Here is an 18,632-nt window from a genome sequence, read left to right as displayed (position 1 = left end):
AAGTCCAAGCATGTTTTTTTTTTTATTATATTGACAACAGCATAAATCATACAGCTTCCGTTGCAAAAAATGCAAACAAATGAATTTATTCTGCCCTTATCCAATGTGCATTTGCAGTAGGTAAACAATTTCAGTATTATATACGCACATGGATATATAAGTCTCATAATCTACCAAAGAGCCCCTCAAAGGTACATTCTTTATCTCTCCATTGCGAAAAAAATTATAGATTCCGATATCTTCTCAGGATTACGAGTTAAAGTAAAAAGAAACTAAACAAGCAAACCCCAAAGAAGATGAAGACTTTTACTGAAAATTACCATGGTAAAAGCAACAAGGAAAGGGCTGCTATTAATCAATTAATCAGAAAAAGCTAAAGAAAATAAATCATGGAATCTATCATTGCGAAGGCAATATTAGAGTTTACCGTATTTTATGGTATACATTGTCATTTGACATCACTTTCTAAGAGGGAAAGGAATAAAGAGAATAAAGAAAAAAAACAAGGAGAGACAAACGTTTTGAAGCCACCAGCAAAATGTCAACTTTCATCACAGGAACTGCCAGCAGCACTTATTAAAATACTCCTTATTTAAGCACAACACTTGCTCTCACTCTAAAACCTTAATATTATATCCAGCTATTAATAAAATTAAAAAACACTTTACACCTAGGCCTGTGAGAACTGTTAATAATTTTGTGTCTAACTGGATTTTGTGAGCGCCGCTCCGATGACAAATTTTTTATTTTTGGCAAAATCACAAACTCCAGCAAGGCCAGTTGAAGTAGGGAGGAGAGCAAATAGTCTCTGGAGATAAAAGGTCCAAAATAAGAGATGTCGCTCGCTTTGATTTTTAGATTTAAAATCATAGATGCTTACGATAAAATCAATATTTTACAAAAATATGAATTTCTCTGGTTATGCTCAGGCATCGCGGTACTCGAGGGTCCCATGTATGCAGTAGGAGGCCACGACGGCTGGAGCTATCTCAACACAGTGGAGCGCTGGGATCCACAGGCCAGGCAGTGGAACTATGTGGCCAGCATGTCGACTCCACGGAGCACCATGGGAGTCACAGCTCTCAATGGAAAGTATGTTGCACCATCCTATTTCAGCCTATTTTCCAGCATAAGAACAACTTTAAAAAAAATTGCTATATTTTTAGTCTTTAGATTTTTACTTCCAACGTTTGCGTTTCAATAGAATGGTACAGGTCGCATTGAAGTCACATTAAAAGGTGAAAAACATTTTTGATGGTTTATCATGGTCTTGCAACATGTGTACCTTGTTAATATACATTAATATTCTTTTTGCAACGTTTATTGATTATAGTGTGTTAATTTGGGTGTGCTAAAAAAATAGGATGACATTAAATTTTGAATGCCAAATGTCCCAGCATGCTTTGTTTCAGGAAAAAAAAGAGGATGACACAATAACAAAGGGCTTGAAAGGCTTGCATTATGCTTGCAGAGATGCTTAACAGCATCATTCTTACAAACCATACAAATTTGATTTCGGGCCAAGTGAGATATAGCCAGAGATTATAGAAAGTGCTAGTTCTAATAGAAGGGATGTGCATACACTAATCTAAACTCCATAGGAGCAATTAGAAGAGTGTTTCTCTATATAAGAAGCAATCTGAAAACAATCTAATTTTTAAACAGAGACCAGCTCTGAGCATCGTTTCAGTATGAACATCTGCTGAAGAAACAAAGCTGCTCCTCGGCTCAGCTTCATTTACTATTCAGCGTCAAAAGAACTTTAACGGTTAGGTCAAAAATAGACAACAAGAAAACAGCTTCACTAGCAACTACGGTCTTGTGATGATAGGCCTATGAATAACAAGCATGTAAAATAGTGATGTAATCCTTCTCAAGAACACTGTTAAGGAAACAGCTTTGGTCTAAAAAAAAAAAAAAAAACCTATCTATTACCTGCGGAAAGCCTGAGTTCCTTTAAATCAAGATTAAAAACACATTTGTTTAGGATTGCCTTCGACTGTTCTAGTTAAACATCATTAGTTCAACTTTGTAGTACAACTGTTTTTAGTGTTTGCTTTTAGTATCTATTTTTCCATGTTCTATTCCCTACTTGCTTTTATTCTGTTTTTCCCCCTATATTTTAATCATGTAAAGCACTTTGCATTGTCCCTGTACTGAAATGTGCTTTACAAATAAATTTGCCTTGCCTAGCCTTACAATTTCTATCAAGCTGTCCTCAGTGTTTTACTAATCCAAGATTTTTTTCCAACACATTTTGCACAGCCATATGTTAGCGTTCTCATCTTTTTTTCTTTCCCCTTTTATTCCTCAGGCTGTTTGCAGTTGGTGGGCGAGATGGCAGCTCGTGTTTGAGGTCCATGGAGTGTTTCGATCCACACACCAACAAGTGGAGCATGTGTGCGCCAATGTCCAAGAGGAGAGGAGGCGTGGGCGTAGCCACGTACAACAACTTCCTGTATGCCGTGGGTGGACATGATGCCCCCGCTTCCAATCACTGTTCCAGGCTCTCCGACTGTGTTGAGAGGTGAGCGAATGCTTCAGGAACGCAGTGCTCTTGTTTAACCACTATTCCCAACTCATAAACAGAGATAAAGGCGGCTCTTGATCTCCACCCTGTTCCTGCATTTAATTATTATTATTTTTGGACATGGCTGTAAATGTATGACGTACTATCAACCATGTGGAGCTCTGGTTGCGCATGTGTGTCAATTTTATGGTGTCTGGCACCCTCTGGTGGCCAGGTTTGGTTAAAACATTTGTTTGACTATCAGGGCATCTTTTTCAAAAAGAAATTCTACAAATGACCCCTTTTATAATATTTTTTTGTCTGTACTGTAAATCTTGCAGTATTGTGTCTCTTCAGGCATCTATCAATCTTCCTGTCCATTTAGCAGAAATCGGTTAGAGGTTTTGTTCTCCAGAGATTTAAGATGACAGGTCAGCAGAGTTAGATCACTTCAGTGGTTTGACCGCATTTTCCAATTACAGATATGATCCAAAGACGGACACATGGACCACAGTGTCCTCTCTCAGCGTTCCCCGAGACGCAGTGGGGGTTTGCCTGCTGGGCGACAGGCTCTATGCAGTTGGTGGGTATGACGGCCAGTCATATCTCAAAACTGTCGAGTCCTATGATGCACAAAACAACGAGTGGACCGAGGTAATCACAGTTTTTAAAAATCATAAATCCTTGTAGTTACAGTGGTGCATTTTGACATATTTAAGATATATATATATATATATATATATATATATATATATATATATATAGAGAGAGAGAGAGAGAGAGAGAGAGAGAGAGAGAGAGAGAGAGAGAGAGAGAGAGAGAAATTAATTAATCCCTAAATTATTAGTTATTTAGTTATGTCAAGTTATATGTCTAGATTTATTGCACTTACAGTCTGACTTTATTTAAGATTTGTATTACAGAAATGCTTTATTGCTGTGTTTAATGAACCTTTATAAATAGTTGCTTGAATTAAAGCCCCATTGTGTAAGATTTTCACACTGGCGCACCATCTAGTGGTGCCATGAATGAATCACAAACCACCTCGCCATTAAAGTGTAACTCACCTCCATGTAAAAGCATATTTCCGCCCCCAGACAAATTTGACAGACTCCATCAAAGTGGGCGGGGATACGCGGCAATGGGGGGTGGGGGTGGGGGAGGGGTGGGTTCAGCACAGTGGGAACGCAGCCGCAATCTTGATTTGCCGTATTGAATCATGGAGAGCAAGCAGAGGTAGTTACGCCACGGTTTTTTGGGGTGGAGGATTGTTACCAGCCTCATCCCCAAAGGTTGAGGGAGGCTTTGTGGAGCCCAGTGGGCCAGAGCCTGATCAGTTTGAGCCACTGGGTCAAGGTCCTGACTAAGTGAATGCCAAAACCAGCGCTGCCAAGGCAGTGGAGGACAGGATCGGTCCAGTTATATATTATCATATTTATATCCCGCTTTGTAATCCAGGCCAGATCACCGGCAGCTTTGTGCATCATGATTGATTTGTACTGTGGACACGAGGGATTGTTGATCTCCTCTTTACTCTGACTGCAGCAGGCAGGTTTCAATACCAGGGAAGACAGAGAGGGAAGTTCACAGCAACCGCGGTAAAGTTAGTTCTAGGTTGGACAGTGGACATTCATGCTCTGCGGCTTCAGCGGCATCTGTCTCCTGTTCGAACTAATACAGGGAGGCTGATCTGGGGCTGACACTCTGTCTGCTGGCTGTTGAAGTTGCAGTGCATGAATATCCAATATTAAAACCCAAAACCTGCTTCACCACGGTCTCACACCAGCCCCTTGCTGGCTGCTCAAGACAATAACGTCAGAACAATTGGATGCTTTCAGGCGAATTTGCCAGTAACGCATAACAAGTTGGTAAATTTATAGGGTTGAAAAGTGCAACAGTGCTCGCTATGTAGGCACAAGATGGAGCTCTGTGTTTTTTTTTCTTTTTTTAAAAAAAATGGGGCTGCTTCTATACCCCACAACGGCAGAGCTACCAACATCACTATATCAGAATTACGTCAGGTTGACCAATTGCAATGTTCATTCGAAATTCAATGCATGACCACCATTTAACCCTAGGAGGTTATTGGCAAAAAAAGTTGATTTGGGGCTGAGTTACCCTTTAAGCACGTAATAACTGCTACAGAAGGCGCAGAGTATCATAAATGTGACATTGTCAACAAGTCCTCCATGTATTAACTGCTGCTAATAGCTAATAGGTGTGGTTATTGTGTGAAATGTTTTTTGCCGCTGTTGCCAAGTCCTCTTGTTTTTTTTTCTAAAGTCGCTTGTCCGTTTCTGAACATACAGTTGTTCATTTGGGCTCTTAAAAAGTGACTATAAACACAAGTAGAGACCCGGTCTTAATGCTGCACTACAGACAGAGAAGGGCTGATATCCCTCCGTATTGAATTCTTGCTCCCTCATGAATTGTCTTCACCTGGTAATAATAGCTATGCTGATATAGCCTCTCATTTTCTCACGGTTATTACTCCTTTCTCTTTTCTTGGTTACTTTTTCTTCCCTCTCTCTGGGCAAGGAGCAAGGGTGGCCCTCCGTTTCAACAGAAAACGGCAAATAGAATGAACTTTGCTTGTTTTCTACTCCTTCTCCACCAACAGCACGTCTTCATATAGGAGACAGATAGAAAATATACCAAGTTTTCCCCCATTTGGCTACTGAAATCAGAAATTGCTATGTAACATGGTACCTCCTGGTGGTTGCACCGGCACCTATGTATTTGAAAACAACTAATTATAAGTTATGAGAACGCTTTCATTTTTGATGTGATGTTAGACTTTGCCAGAATGTGTATTTATAAAAGCAATACTTGATTTTTGCTAATTAAAAGCCAAATTAGTTACACACTGTCCCTTTCATTGTAGACTTTTTGATTCTCCATTTCACTATATCATAGTATTATTATTTAAGAATCTATACTCCAAAAAATCTTTATGTCTACCTCTTGTCTCTTGTAACCATTATTGCATAACTGCAGTTTCTCTTACGTTCAAAATAACATCTCTGTTATCTAAAAAATATACTTGTTTTTACCCCATGTTTACCGAATGTTATCTTATTATTTTTTTAATTATTATTTTTTGTTTGTTTTATTACCTCCTGATTTTTTCCCTTATACATTGTTATTTATATTGACCTTGCTGTGTATATATAAGTGCTTTACAGTGAATTCACAAAGGGGCAGTTTTATGTTTACTACTGTAATGCCATTAAATGTTTTCCTGTTCATCATTAAACAAGTAATTGTCAATATATAATTCAATATCAATATCCATTTTTTTGCCAAAAGCATTTAAAAAACTGTTCATAATTTAAAAATATGGAATTTTCTGACTTATATCATATAACAGGCTTTAAAAAAGGTTAAAAGAAAATATCCTAAAGCAAATTCTATGTTACATACTGAGACATTTAAATGACTCAGCTGTAATATTGTGGCTTTAATCAAAATCCTCCAGCAAAAAATAAACAAATCTTATGCAGTTAGTGGAACATATTAACATTTTATGCTTGCTTTTCTCTCTTTTTGAATATATTTTTTCTCAGTCTTGGCAGCCAAACCTTCGTCTGTGCATGAAATGAAACAGTTTTTTTTTTTAAAGAGACTCTGATGAAAAGCTGCATGTTAACCTCTCTGTCTTCCTTTAGGAGGTCCCTCTTAACATCGGAAGGGCAGGCGCCTGCGTGGTGGTGGTGAAGCTGCCGTGAGGATCTTGTCTCACAACAACACGGAGGGCGTAAATGAAAGCGCGGCAAAGTGGAGCGGACGAACAAAGCAGCAGATTGAGGACACATCCTTTGAGGGACGAATTATCAAATTTTCTTCTATAACTTGGCCGTCCAGATCTTTCATTGGGAAACGCAGGCAAAGCCTTGCCCACAAACCATTGTTTCTGTCATTAGCTGTTGTGTCTGCCCAGTGGGCTGGACTGGAAGGACTGCAATGCGCTGCACATTCCCCGCATTCTCAACCGATTAAGAACTTGGCCAAAAACACAGCGAATCAGCGCCAAGAATTTGCTGTGCTGCGTTCTAAAAGCTAACTTGAATGTCCTCAAATATAAATGTAACATTTCCACTCTGAATAAATTCTGTTAGTTTACAATTACACTCAAGTATTTCTTATCAGTGCCATCTCAGACGGTATATTTTTGGGGTTTATATGTCCCTTTATAGCTAAAACAACAGCAATTCTTACAGAGATGTAAATTTAAATCAATGTTTTTGTTTTGTTTTTTTTTTTTTACAAGAGTGGTCTGAATGATTGTTACTCCTTGGCAATGAAGACCACTGTGATTAAAAATGAAAGTAAAGAGTTTGAAGTACAGGAATTAAACATATTTTTTTGTGCACTTGTAGCAACAGAACACCAAAGTCATTCACTTCTTTTAGACATCTTCTTGCGCATTAAATAAAGGTTTGCAAATTTGTGAATCAAAGAAAATATATCATATTGATATTTCATGTTGCTGTACAGATTTCTGTTGATGTTCAAAAACTCCACTTGTGTTTGTAGATTGATGCCTAAACTGATGCTGTCTTTATTGATTATTCATTAAGTTGAGCTTTAATACTTGCAGAACATTTTTTTTCGTTTCACATTTGTCGTTGGATGTCTTGCTAAAAGAAATTATCAGCCTGTTCACACACAAAAAACAAAAAAAAAACAAAAACAAAAAAACAACGATCTGTAACTATAATTATGATATGTTTGATGGCCAAATGCTACTTTTTAGGTTTTTGGCATAATTTTGTACAGCATGCAAGCCAATAAAATGACTTCAGTTTTCTTCGCATGATTTACACGTGTGGCCTCAGTATAGGCAGATTTCTATTTTTTCTTGTTCTGCTTCTCATAAACAAATACAGTCCATAACTAAACAGACTTCCACTTTGACATCTGCATTAATCTCAGTTTTGTTCAAATGAGCACGTTTGGGGATATTGTTCTGTTTTAGTCCTCCACAAGCGGACAAGCTGCCTTTTTTTTTTTACTGTTTACCCTCTACAAAGCCATTCCTCTCTGACTTTCCTTGGCTTGTTTGGTGAGATTTCGATTGCTTTTGCTGACAAAATATTGGATTATCTGTCCACACCTGAAGGTTTTAGTCATAAATCTGCCTGGTGTCTTGAAAGCATACAACACCTGACGCACGTCAGAGCAAAAGCACTTTTGCATCCACCATTTCTCAGATGTAAAGAAAAATATCCTCCAATATGCCTCTGCTTCTGTTGTCTACAGATTCCCAGTCAGAAAAATTTCAGTCAATTTCCCACGAAAGCAATTTTCGTATACTTCAGATTCAGTTATTGGCCAAAACGTATTCATACTCGGAAACAAACTGCAATCACGAAGTTTATTTCTGGTAGGAAATGAGTCAGTAGTCTTACAAATGATTATACAAACTTGGGGGATTGTGTAAACAGAAAATGTTATGGAATGTTATTTTTTTATTTATAATTTAATAAAAAGAGACAGGTTCAACATTATTTACAATCTTCTCAACAATAAATGGAAAAATCTTTTTCTCAATCTCTTTCAGCTTCAAGTTGGAATTCTAGCTGTGCCAATCCAAAACATTCATCTTACTTCCAGTCAGAAGTAAGATGAAGTAAGATGTTGGCAAAATTAGAAGATTAATTTAAACCTAAATCTGTCAGGTGTGTGAATAATATTGTGCTTAACTGTACATTCATCATTGTTACAATGATCCAGCATACATAGATATACTCCATTAATTTGAGTGTTTAGACAAAAAAACAACAACAGCTTCTTTTTTTTTTAAGTGAGAATCTGTCAAGCAGAATAGTGACACTTCCCTTACCAGTCTGTAGAGAATTATAGAAATCCTCAATGTGGGGAAAACTATTTAGACAGACTCTCTCATTTCTGGTGGTTTTAGAAGTTTAATACCAATTAAACAAACAATACTTATTTCCTTGGGATAAAATGCACATATAAGACATATACACCTCCAGAAAACACTGTTAACTCTGTTGCTTCCGAGCAACATCTCTGCTCTGATCTGTTTGGCTGAAAACAAGACAATAAGTGTCTCTTGTGAAAGAGTACACATTTAATAAGCAACATTTTGCATCGTAAATCAAGGGTGTAACGACTGTCACTTGGTGTCGTTTTATATTACCAAAATATGCTAAAACGGGAGCTCTCTCTTGTGATGAGCAGTCCACTCTTAGGGTTTGTTAAATTTCTTGTAACTCAGTATAAACTGACATATGTCAGCTACAGGTTAGGGAGCTGTTCCTGCCAACAGCTTCACAGAACCTCTTGCCGTACGATCCCTTTAAACTCAAAACATTCAGAGCAACGTCATGCACCTTTGGAGCATTACCTTCAACCAAAAGGCATTGTCAGTATTGCAAGACTCAGGCTCTGACTGCACAACTCTGGGTATATAAAAAAAAATCGTTTTTCCCTCTACTTTTGAAACAGATCTCTGTCTATGCTGTCTGGGGGATTCCAAAATAAAAATGCTGTACTACCCCTACTGCACAAGCAGTGGGGTTAACATTGATATTAAGTTCACCCAAAGTAGATCAGGAAGAGTCTAAAGGCAGGTTTGGGTAGAGATTCCTCCTAAACATTTGTAGCTGAAAGTTTGTGTTTTTTGTGGGGCCTTAATCTGCTGCAGAGCATCCAACAAAACATTTTTAATGAAGGAAATGAAACATAAAGATGAAAAAAAAAAGAACCGAAACTAAGTGAAAGTAATATGTTGCAATACCAATGTGCTGGGATATCTAGAGATTAGTAAGATTTTGTAAACATTTAGATGTGAGAGACTGGAGAAGCAAACCATAATATTTGCTGCTTTTACTTTAGATGAAGCAGGACAGCACTGATACTGAAATCTGTTTGATCAAATCTGGGTAGGTATTTAGTGTGACTCACTTTTCTACATACACAAAGAACACATTTTATTTTAGATTCTCAGAATGTTCATCTTAAATTACACCATAGTTGGGCACAACATATCATGAAATGATCAATAAGCTCTGTTTAAATAGAAAATAGACTGGGAACACTGTCTAAAGTGGGACAAGATCTGTCTTTTTTTGTTGAAACTTGGAAACCTTTTAACATCTTGTCCTCACCAGCTACTATTTCTCAACAAAAGAAAGTTGAGTCTTTCTTTTAACATTATTTTGTCTATTCTCTTTCATGTTCAAAGTTGAATGAATTCAGATAAGGTCTTTTGTTTCTCACTGATTCAACTAATTATGCGCACTGAAACAGAAACTTCACAAAAGGATAAAATGAAACATTCATAATTTAAAAAAGGGAAATTTGAAGAAAATATTAAGTTAGGGCAGGCAGGAAAATAATCATCAAAAGATGATTTTTTTTAAACAATGGAAAAAAGTTACTATATGCTACTATAAATGTTACTATACTTTCATAAAACCTCCTGACACTGATATAATCAGTTTGATGCTTCACCATTATGCTCTGGACAAACTTAAAGCTCCTGCATTGTGATGTAACCATTTCATAGTTTATCAAGAGAGGGTGCTGTTGCACTGCCGGGGAAGCACTCACCTCTGCTTAAGGCAGATCAAAATCTCCAATACCATTACGGCTCATAAAAAATGTCAAACAGCATTAAGAATGCCAAGGACAAATACTTGAGCTAATAACCCTGCATAATTATCGAGACATGATGATGAAATGTTGGGAAATTGGACGTTAAGGCATTCCATTCTGCTACTTTCAAAATGAGCGTGTTGCTGAGTTTTAAGGGAAGCGTGAAGCCTGAACAAGATGGATTCAGCTCAGCGCTATGATTTGTCAGGTTTTTAAAGGGATTTTGGCATCACAACATTTGAACAATGTCTCATTATTGTATGACAAAGCTTGACAGATTGTTGTATTTTTTTTCTGGCTCTGCTGCTAGCCTCTTTGGGAATTTATTTTTCAACTACAGGAGAAGCATTGCCTTGTATTTTATCATTTTTGTGACAATGAACAGAGTTGGGAAGTGATGGGAGAAAGATGCAACAACAGAGCCTTGGTTGTAAATATTTCACTGTACTGGTCATTGTATTTGAAGTCAAAATATATGGTTAAAGTCCAAAACATTATTGTATGGGTTAGATATATATTTTTGATATAGCAGCAATATTTATGCACAGTAGTAAAAATATCCATAAAAATCCACATTTCAGGCACATAATCTGCATTTTACTCCACATATTGTGCCGGATAAGTGATGACGCTACATTTGTTATTTTTTTTTTTTATTTTTTATTTTTTTTTTTTATGTTACGCTGTCAAAACACAGCCTCAGAATTCAAAACAGAGCAGCCAGCACACTGCTCAATTAAGATGCCTGAAAAGTTTTTGGCAGGATTTGTATGGTTTATATGTCAAAACAGAACACTCTAAGAAAGAGTGAGAGTTTCAAACACAAAACAAGCATGCAAGAGCTTTTCACTACAGGAACTAAAGACAAGCGTCACAACAAACTGTCAACTGAGAGTAAGATTCTCTTGTCATGTCTGCTTAACTAAGCCTTTTAACATGGCACGTTTGACGCCTTGCAAAGGGGAAGCGACGACAGGCAAAAACGACGTATCTTCTTTCCCTGGTTATGGCAAATTGATTTCACTGCTGCAATTGTCGTCAAGCGGCTGACTTCAGCAACGTATTTAGTGTATCAAGCTTTTATTCAGGTCGTTTCCCAGGTGAGCATTGGAAGGGGGGGGAGGGGGGGGAGGATCACCTGCACTAGAAAGCAGGTTTGAACGAACAAACTTTGGCCTTCTGGTGACACTGAGAGCGATGAAGTATTTAGCTGAGCTTTTATGTGTCCAGCGCTGAGACGAAGAATGACAGTTGCTTTTCCTGTTTGATCAAAGGCAGTAGACAAGTGCTGAAGAACGTTTCTCCCTCCATCCCTCCCCCTGAAACCCTGTCTCTATCTAATCATAGTTGAATACATTGTCATCTCATTATCTTTGAAGAGGCGAAAGATCCCTCCCGTATGAGTGGGCACCGTGTCTCTTGCCCTCAGTTGGGCCCAAAAACTGGTGAAGCGCATTCTCGTCTCATTATCTTGAGTGAGAGATATCAGACACGTCCCATCTGCCCAACGCCCTCCACACACATGCTGCCGTGCCGCAGCCATACAAGCTGGAACGGTTCAGCTGTGGCCCTGTAATGTAGTGATGATACCAATATTTTAGGCGGTTTTGGACGTTGATGTTAACAACACTAATGTTTGGTTAAGTATCTTGGTCACAACGAACAGACCACAGACTTACTTTCGATTGGATTAGTTCAAGCTGGGCAAGGAGCCATAAAATTACCCCTTGACTATTCGTCTCACTTGTTGAAATGTGAAATAATATCGCAGCATAACTGGAGAAGCACCAATCAGAGATTTATGGCCGATTTCAGATCTCCTGTTTTATGATGCTTCAACAGGCAGATACCAATTTCTCTCCAAGAGCTATAGTAAACAGGGCACAAAACATTTATATCTTAGCCTTCCTGCTATAAGTAGTCGTTAATTTCTTAGAAGCAGATGCAATGCCATGCCGTGTGGTAGAATGATGTTCCTATAGAAGACAGTTTTTGATTGTTTTTAAAACAAAGACAAAAGGAATTGGGGTCAACATTCAAACCCGCATGTCATAATAGTGACTAGGCAAGGCAAGGCAAATTTATTTATATAGCACAATTCAGTACAAAGACAATCCAAAGTGCTGTACATGATTAAAATATAGCAAAATAAAAGCAAGTAAGAATAAAATGTAGATAGAAAATAGAATAAAAGCAAGTAGGGATATAATGTAGAAACAAAGAAGAACATTAAAAACATTAAAACAGTTTAACTAGAACAGTCAAAGGCAATTTTAAACAGATGTGTTTTTAATCTTGATTTAAAAGAGCTCAGGCTTTCCGCAGTTTTACAGTTTTCTGGAAGTTTGTTCCAGATAAGCGGAGCATAGGAACTAAATGCTGCTTCTCCTTGTTTAGTTCTGGTTCTAGGTATGCAGAGTAGGCTGGACTAGCATTACTAACAACAATAGTTTTTAAATTGTCAAAAAGACGGTCACAATTTCTAGAATTAGCCATGTTTCATGACAGAGAGAACTTCAAACTTCTAAAGGATAAATGATCCAGCCTTCCTTATGTTGCTTTCAGCCAGTTTGACAAAATGTCTCAAAGATGGGTACAAACTGACATCCTGTTGCAGAGGGCTCCTTTAAAAGAAATTGTTTGGTACAAACAACTAGAACTGTGAAAAGTGCAAAATGGCATAGAAATGAAATGACCTAAATAAAAAAAAAAATAAAAAAGAAATGAAATGATCAACACCAACAGAAATGCACCTCTTTTCTGTAGCAACCTGTGCTCTTATTACTCAGGCAAAAGTAGCTTGATTTGAAACTAAACTAATTTAAATAGGTTTTACATCCTTCCTTTAAACATCTCACTGACACTAAATAGATAACCTTGGGTCTTCTTCACAAAGAAACAAGAGTGCTGTGCTTAGAGATTAAAACGATTCTGGCCAGATAGCTTGAAGTATCTCTAAATGTATAATGTGGTTTATTTCTTAAAATGTTTTAACAAGTAAACATATACAGCCATATTCAATAAATTACAATATTATCTTAACATCCATTTGTTTCAGTAACCCAGTTAACACATTACAAGAATGAATTACTCACAGACTGATGTTTAAAGCCCTTATTTCTGTTAATAGCAATGATTTTCTGTTCACATATAATCAAAATCTAACATTTACGATTAGAATATCACATAAAACCAATGAAAAAAGCATTATTAATACAGAAACGTGGATTTAATGAAAAGTATGTTAAATATTTGCCTAAAGGTTGTTATTTTCAAAAGGTAATTTGAATCAAATGAGCATCATTGGAAACCTAATTTTTTGAATATGACTGTATATACCCTAGGAAATAAAAAGAAAAACGGTTCTTTGGATTTTTTTTTAAACTTAAAGTTTGCAACAACAACAAAAAAATACATATAAGCTCAACACATGCAATTATATTACTGATTGTAAACAAACAGGAGATTCTGAGGTAGCCTCTTCAATTTAAAACTAGTTGTCTGACTATTCTGTAATGAATGTGTGGCGCTCGGTGCCAAAAGCCAGCGATAACGTGTGACACAAAAGCCAAATTGGTTCCAGATTCTCTCGGCTAGCTCTTACAGATGTCATGGGCTGGTTGCCAAAACATCTTATTGTGGACACACTACAGTGAAACCACAACACTGATCTACATGATGGATGTCAGATCAAAATGAATCCAGCCATGGTTTTACCAGCTTTGAATTCATGCATGGGAAGCCTGTCAGGGGCGAGAGATGATGTGGACGCCCGCTCTCACTGTTTGTCAAGATTTTACATCCCTACCCCCCTCACTCCTCGTTTGAAGCTAGTCATCTGCTGTCGAGCAGCTTGCTGCCAATTCACCAGAGAATCTAGATTCAACATTTGTAGACTTTTCACAGGAATGGATGCAATTAGACTGCTTTGTGGTTATAAAGCATCCGTTTCCATACACCTTGCAATCTATCATTCTTAACAGGACACAAGTTTCCTAGGGGACAAGCTTAAATTTGGCATCTACTCTTGTACATCTCACATATTTTTTTTTACATAGGTGCCATTTCGAGAGGCTGTGAGGAAGTATAAAAAAGAAACCTAAAAGTTGAGCGTCAAGTGCTGTTTCAACATCAAATGGAATAATGAGAAAACATCAAGAGATCACATGCATTTGAGCAGCTCAGTTCTTTAAAAGACATTTTTCTCTTTTTTGTATTTTGAAAAAGAGATGACAACACACCTATTCAACTCACTTACTAAGTCTTTTCAGCAATCCTAAATTCACAGAATCATGTTCAAGTAAGAAAAATAAAAGCCTGAGTATGCGGAAAAATACTCATGATATACATTTTAACCGCTTCATTTTCAGATAAATTCACATAATGGTCGGAGAAGAAGTCCAGCCTTTCTTGCATGCCGCTATTGTATCTCTTGCTGCTCTTACCCCTATATGGTCTGTCTCTCTGGCACATTACTGCTGCCCGTTCAACGGCCGCTTACAAATTGCCTCCAGACCTAAATCACTTCCTTTGTCAGACCCGACTGCCTTTCTTTCCAAGACCCATAGCTTACTGCTATTGTTAGTGAAGATGAACAGCCTACGACAATTAAAGGTGTGGACCATTACTTCTGCTGTAAGGAAGGTTAGACCCAATGCTTTACAGCCGGAGGGAGAGCACCGGCATATCTCCATCTGTCATCTGCAGCCATAATGGAAGGCCTTGGATGGGATGAAGAGCCAACAAATGTCCACCGCCTTGCACACTTAGGGTCTGCTTTATGCGGCCATCCTGGACGGGGAAACACATAAAAGGTGAGAATATTACAGGCGGTAATGTGGAAATTTCATAGAATTCAGCCAACTACGACAGAGTAATAACGAAATGTACCATGTGAAACACAATAAAAAGAAAGGTTTTCTATGACTCCACTTCACAAACTGTATGTTTTTTAAAAAAAAAGCAAAGACGACATTTTACATTCAGTAACCTGAAAAAACAATTCTAATTTTTCCAAAAAGGTATACATGACTACTTTAGTTGGCTTGGAAACAGGCTTTACCACATAAATTTGATACCCTCATATAATTAACCTTTGAACATAATGTAACAGATCTCTTCAAACAAGCTAAAATAAAGTCACCCATACAGTTACTTTCAACATTGGGCTGTAAAATTTTGAAATTTACAAGCTAACCTGAGAGCTGCAACAAGAACAAATCAATACGATACGTTTTCATAGAGACAGTGTTGACCAGTTTGACAACCAAACACACAAAAAAAAAACCCACCATATTTAAATCAGTAAACAGATATATACATAGACTTTAACAGTCACATTAGACATATACTTTGGTTCTGAATTTTTTTTCTTTCAAGACTAGGGCAAATATCTCTGGTGTCTGTGCTCAGAGCAGCATGATTCACATTCAGAACAGACCAGCGTTACTGTAGGGTTAGAAATCAGGGACTTGAGAAAGGTGTAGTTAATTACTGTAGTAGTTGGTTAGGTGTAGTTAGTTAATTTTATTTCAGTTTGACATTGCCACTATTTTCATGTAAGATGTCGGTTAGTTCAACACTGACACATAACAGTCATAGCAAAATTGCAACAATTGAGTTTTCAATAGCCTTGTCGTTGTATGGACACAGGCAGCATATTTTCTATTGCTGGAGGACATTTAAAAAAATCCTTTTCAGCATTAAAGCAACATTTCTGGCAAAACAAGCACGTCATGTCTGCTGCAGCATAGAAAAGAAGAAAAAAAAACTGTTTTGCACAAGTTCCTAATTTTTAAAGCACTGGTTCATGGAAAATTTAAACCTCTACTTTTCTAACTTTCTGCATTGCTGGCTGTGCTGCAGTGCTAAGCGTAGGGAAATGTTTCCTTCATCCGTTCTTAATATGCTGGCTCCCAGAAAGAAATGTGCTATTTAAGCTGTAGGAAATCTGGTTTTGGTGTTTCTGGTCTGGTTTGTCACTGGCAGGAAATGTGAAGGGACTTTAAGTGTTTTTTGATGCATGTTCTCTTATGTTGCCAAGAGCTGGGAGCAGTCCTAATTTTTATTATCTTAACCAATGCATGTTTGTGTATTAGATAATTATATAACACCAAAAAGGGTACATGCTAATTTGGTGATTTCAGGACGGCAGTGAATATTCTCATCACTGTCCATCATGAATTCATGCTATGTCAGCATTCTTCCTCAGGATTGTGTGTGGTTGCCACAGAGGATGGGGTTTGCTGTGAGTCAGACAGTTTCAAGCTGAGGAGAAAAAAAATTCATTCCCAGAACTGGAATCCCAGATTGCCTTAATTAATGTTACATGGTGTATCTAATTAGCTGGCTTGGTAATTTAGCAACCAGTGGGCATAAAAGAGTCACCTGGGTGTTGTTTATACTGCAGTTGTTACATGCTGAACCTTGCATCTCTCTAGGAACAATTTTCCAAAAGCTGACCTTATTCAAGGAACATTTGACAGAGCAATACAAAGAAACATAGGTCAAAAAATGCTAGTGTATCTAATGAAAAGTAGTTATACACAATAAACATACAATTAAACTCAAATGACACTGCTTGTAAATTGGTAACTTCTTCTCCGCTGAATTGAGCACGTCAAGACTGTCAGCATTGTAAAGGTGTTACTTATATGTAAATCAGATGTATCGTGAAAAGCAGTTAAATTACCACATTTTCTTCTGCTAATTCACTCTGCATCAAAAATAATTTCCTGTGAAAACTTTGGGGCACAAATAGATCATTAAATAAAGTAAGAAAAGAAAATATTGAAGTTATTTGGACTCTGTAATGATTAATATTTGGTTTTCTCTATTAACATCAACAGAACTTAATTTCTAACCACCCTCACAAATCTAATAAATTACAACAAAATGAAATCATGTTCAATAATTTATCATCCATATGAAGTAAAAGTCTGAAGGTATATTTTTAGATTCTCAAGGTATAATCACGCTCTGTGGAAGAAAGCAGGTGTGTTGACCCCCATTTATCAGCTTTTCAGCTTTGGCTTAGTCTCAGAAATATTCTTTGTTGTCATGTAAATATCAGTTAGGTTAGTTTCTCTTACATTCTCTAAACTCTGTAATTATCACATCTCTTTCATGGAACACATTGAAATCGCAGTGAATCTCCTTTAGTGTTTTCACTTTTCATATGAAACAAAGTTCCAGTGTTAGTAAATGGGATAAACAGTGTGAAATACAAACCCGACTAGTTTAATTGTGCATGTGCATTGAAGTCTAGTATGTGGAGTTCAGTGTTCAACTGCATCAGGACAGAACATTTATTTAAAGATCAGCTGACCCTCCAGGAGTGATATTTCAGTCGTCTCTGTGCACCAGGAGGTGTGATCAGAAAGCAGGTACGTCCGACAGCTTTTTCATGTTTCCTCCATCTCAATGCAAATGAAGCTTCACATGTGCAGGTGATAGTGTAACATGAGATTGAGATTGTTAAAATGATTGGGTCATGGCTGCGATATTTGAGAACCTGCGTTCTAAACGCTGTGGCAGTGGAGTGTAAGATGTGGAGCTCATTCTGCTTTATTTTTCAACATGTCCAAAAAATTTCCTGGCTGCCTTTCTTACCTGGTGATCAAATGATGTATACTAGAGTTTTAAATGCTGAGGAAGGTGTTTGTAGAGCTTTTTTTTTTTTTTTTACCTGAAGGAGGGTATCTTCCTATGCCATTAAAAAGGCAAGGCATATACAGAAAAGTGCAAAGGGAGTTTTAGTGGCGCTTATGTGATAAATAAAAACAACAATATCCTCCTCCTCAGAGTATATATGACACCATTTCTAATGTTCTTTGTGACAAGCCATTTGTTCTTTTTCTGAGTAAAGAATTTAATTGGTATCATGAAATATTTTTTTTGAGACACTGAAAAAAATCTCTCTCTATCTCTAAAATAAATCTATGTCTCTGTGTGGTCACAGCTATTTTTTTTTTTTATTAATGACTGGCTGTCATGTCCTCATAAACACCGTTCATGGTATCTAATGAAGACATGTAGTCATATTGCTAGAAGTTGTATACTCAAACTACTCCCTAATGAAAATATAGCCTTTTGCCCACTGGAAAACATTTCCTTATTATAATGGCTGTACGGGAACTGACTTTATCCCACGCAATGACATTATTTGCCAAATCAGGTTATGATGAGCCTATTCCTAATTTCCTTTTTCAGGGATGCCTTAAAAAGAAATGGTGTGTGCAAAGAAGCAAGCAAACAAATACATAAATACATATTCTTATTTCCAACCCCAGTGATCTAGGACTGTATCCAACAGTTAACGCCTAACCTCCAACAGCCCTTCTGTAAAACTAATAACTTAAATTTTAGGGCTATCAGTTTTTATTTTTACTCATAAGATCATCACTATAAAGCATGTTTTCAAAGTTTGTCCTTTGATATTTATAGATATTTAGTTTCTCACCTTCTCTCTTTCACTTTCTCCCACACGCAGCTTATT

The 18,632-nt window shown here is 37.2% G+C and overlaps 1 protein-coding gene across 4 annotated transcripts in view; it reads left to right on the top strand.

Moving 5' to 3' along the window:
* Positions 1-7,328, top strand: part of klhl4 (kelch-like family member 4) — a 35,934-nt gene extending 28,606 nt beyond the window's left edge. For all 4 annotated transcript variants that reach the window (XM_021318317.2, XM_036127168.1, XM_036127167.1 and 1 more), the window contains exons 8-11: positions 930-1,092; positions 2,315-2,527; positions 2,992-3,163; positions 6,178-7,328. In XM_021318317.2, the coding sequence (XP_021173992.1) occupies positions 930-1,092; positions 2,315-2,527; positions 2,992-3,163; positions 6,178-6,237 (608 nt within the window). In that variant the 3' untranslated portion in view covers positions 6,238-7,328. The remainder of the gene's footprint in view (positions 1-929; positions 1,093-2,314; positions 2,528-2,991; positions 3,164-6,177) is intronic.
* Positions 7,329-18,632: the final 11,304 nt, after the last annotated feature.

This window comes from Fundulus heteroclitus, chromosome 23, assembly GCF_011125445.2.
Source record: "Fundulus heteroclitus isolate FHET01 chromosome 23, MU-UCD_Fhet_4.1, whole genome shotgun sequence".
NCBI classification, from domain to species: domain Eukaryota; kingdom Metazoa; phylum Chordata; class Actinopteri; order Cyprinodontiformes; family Fundulidae; genus Fundulus; species Fundulus heteroclitus.
This window is presented reverse-complemented; position numbering and strand designations above follow the sequence as displayed.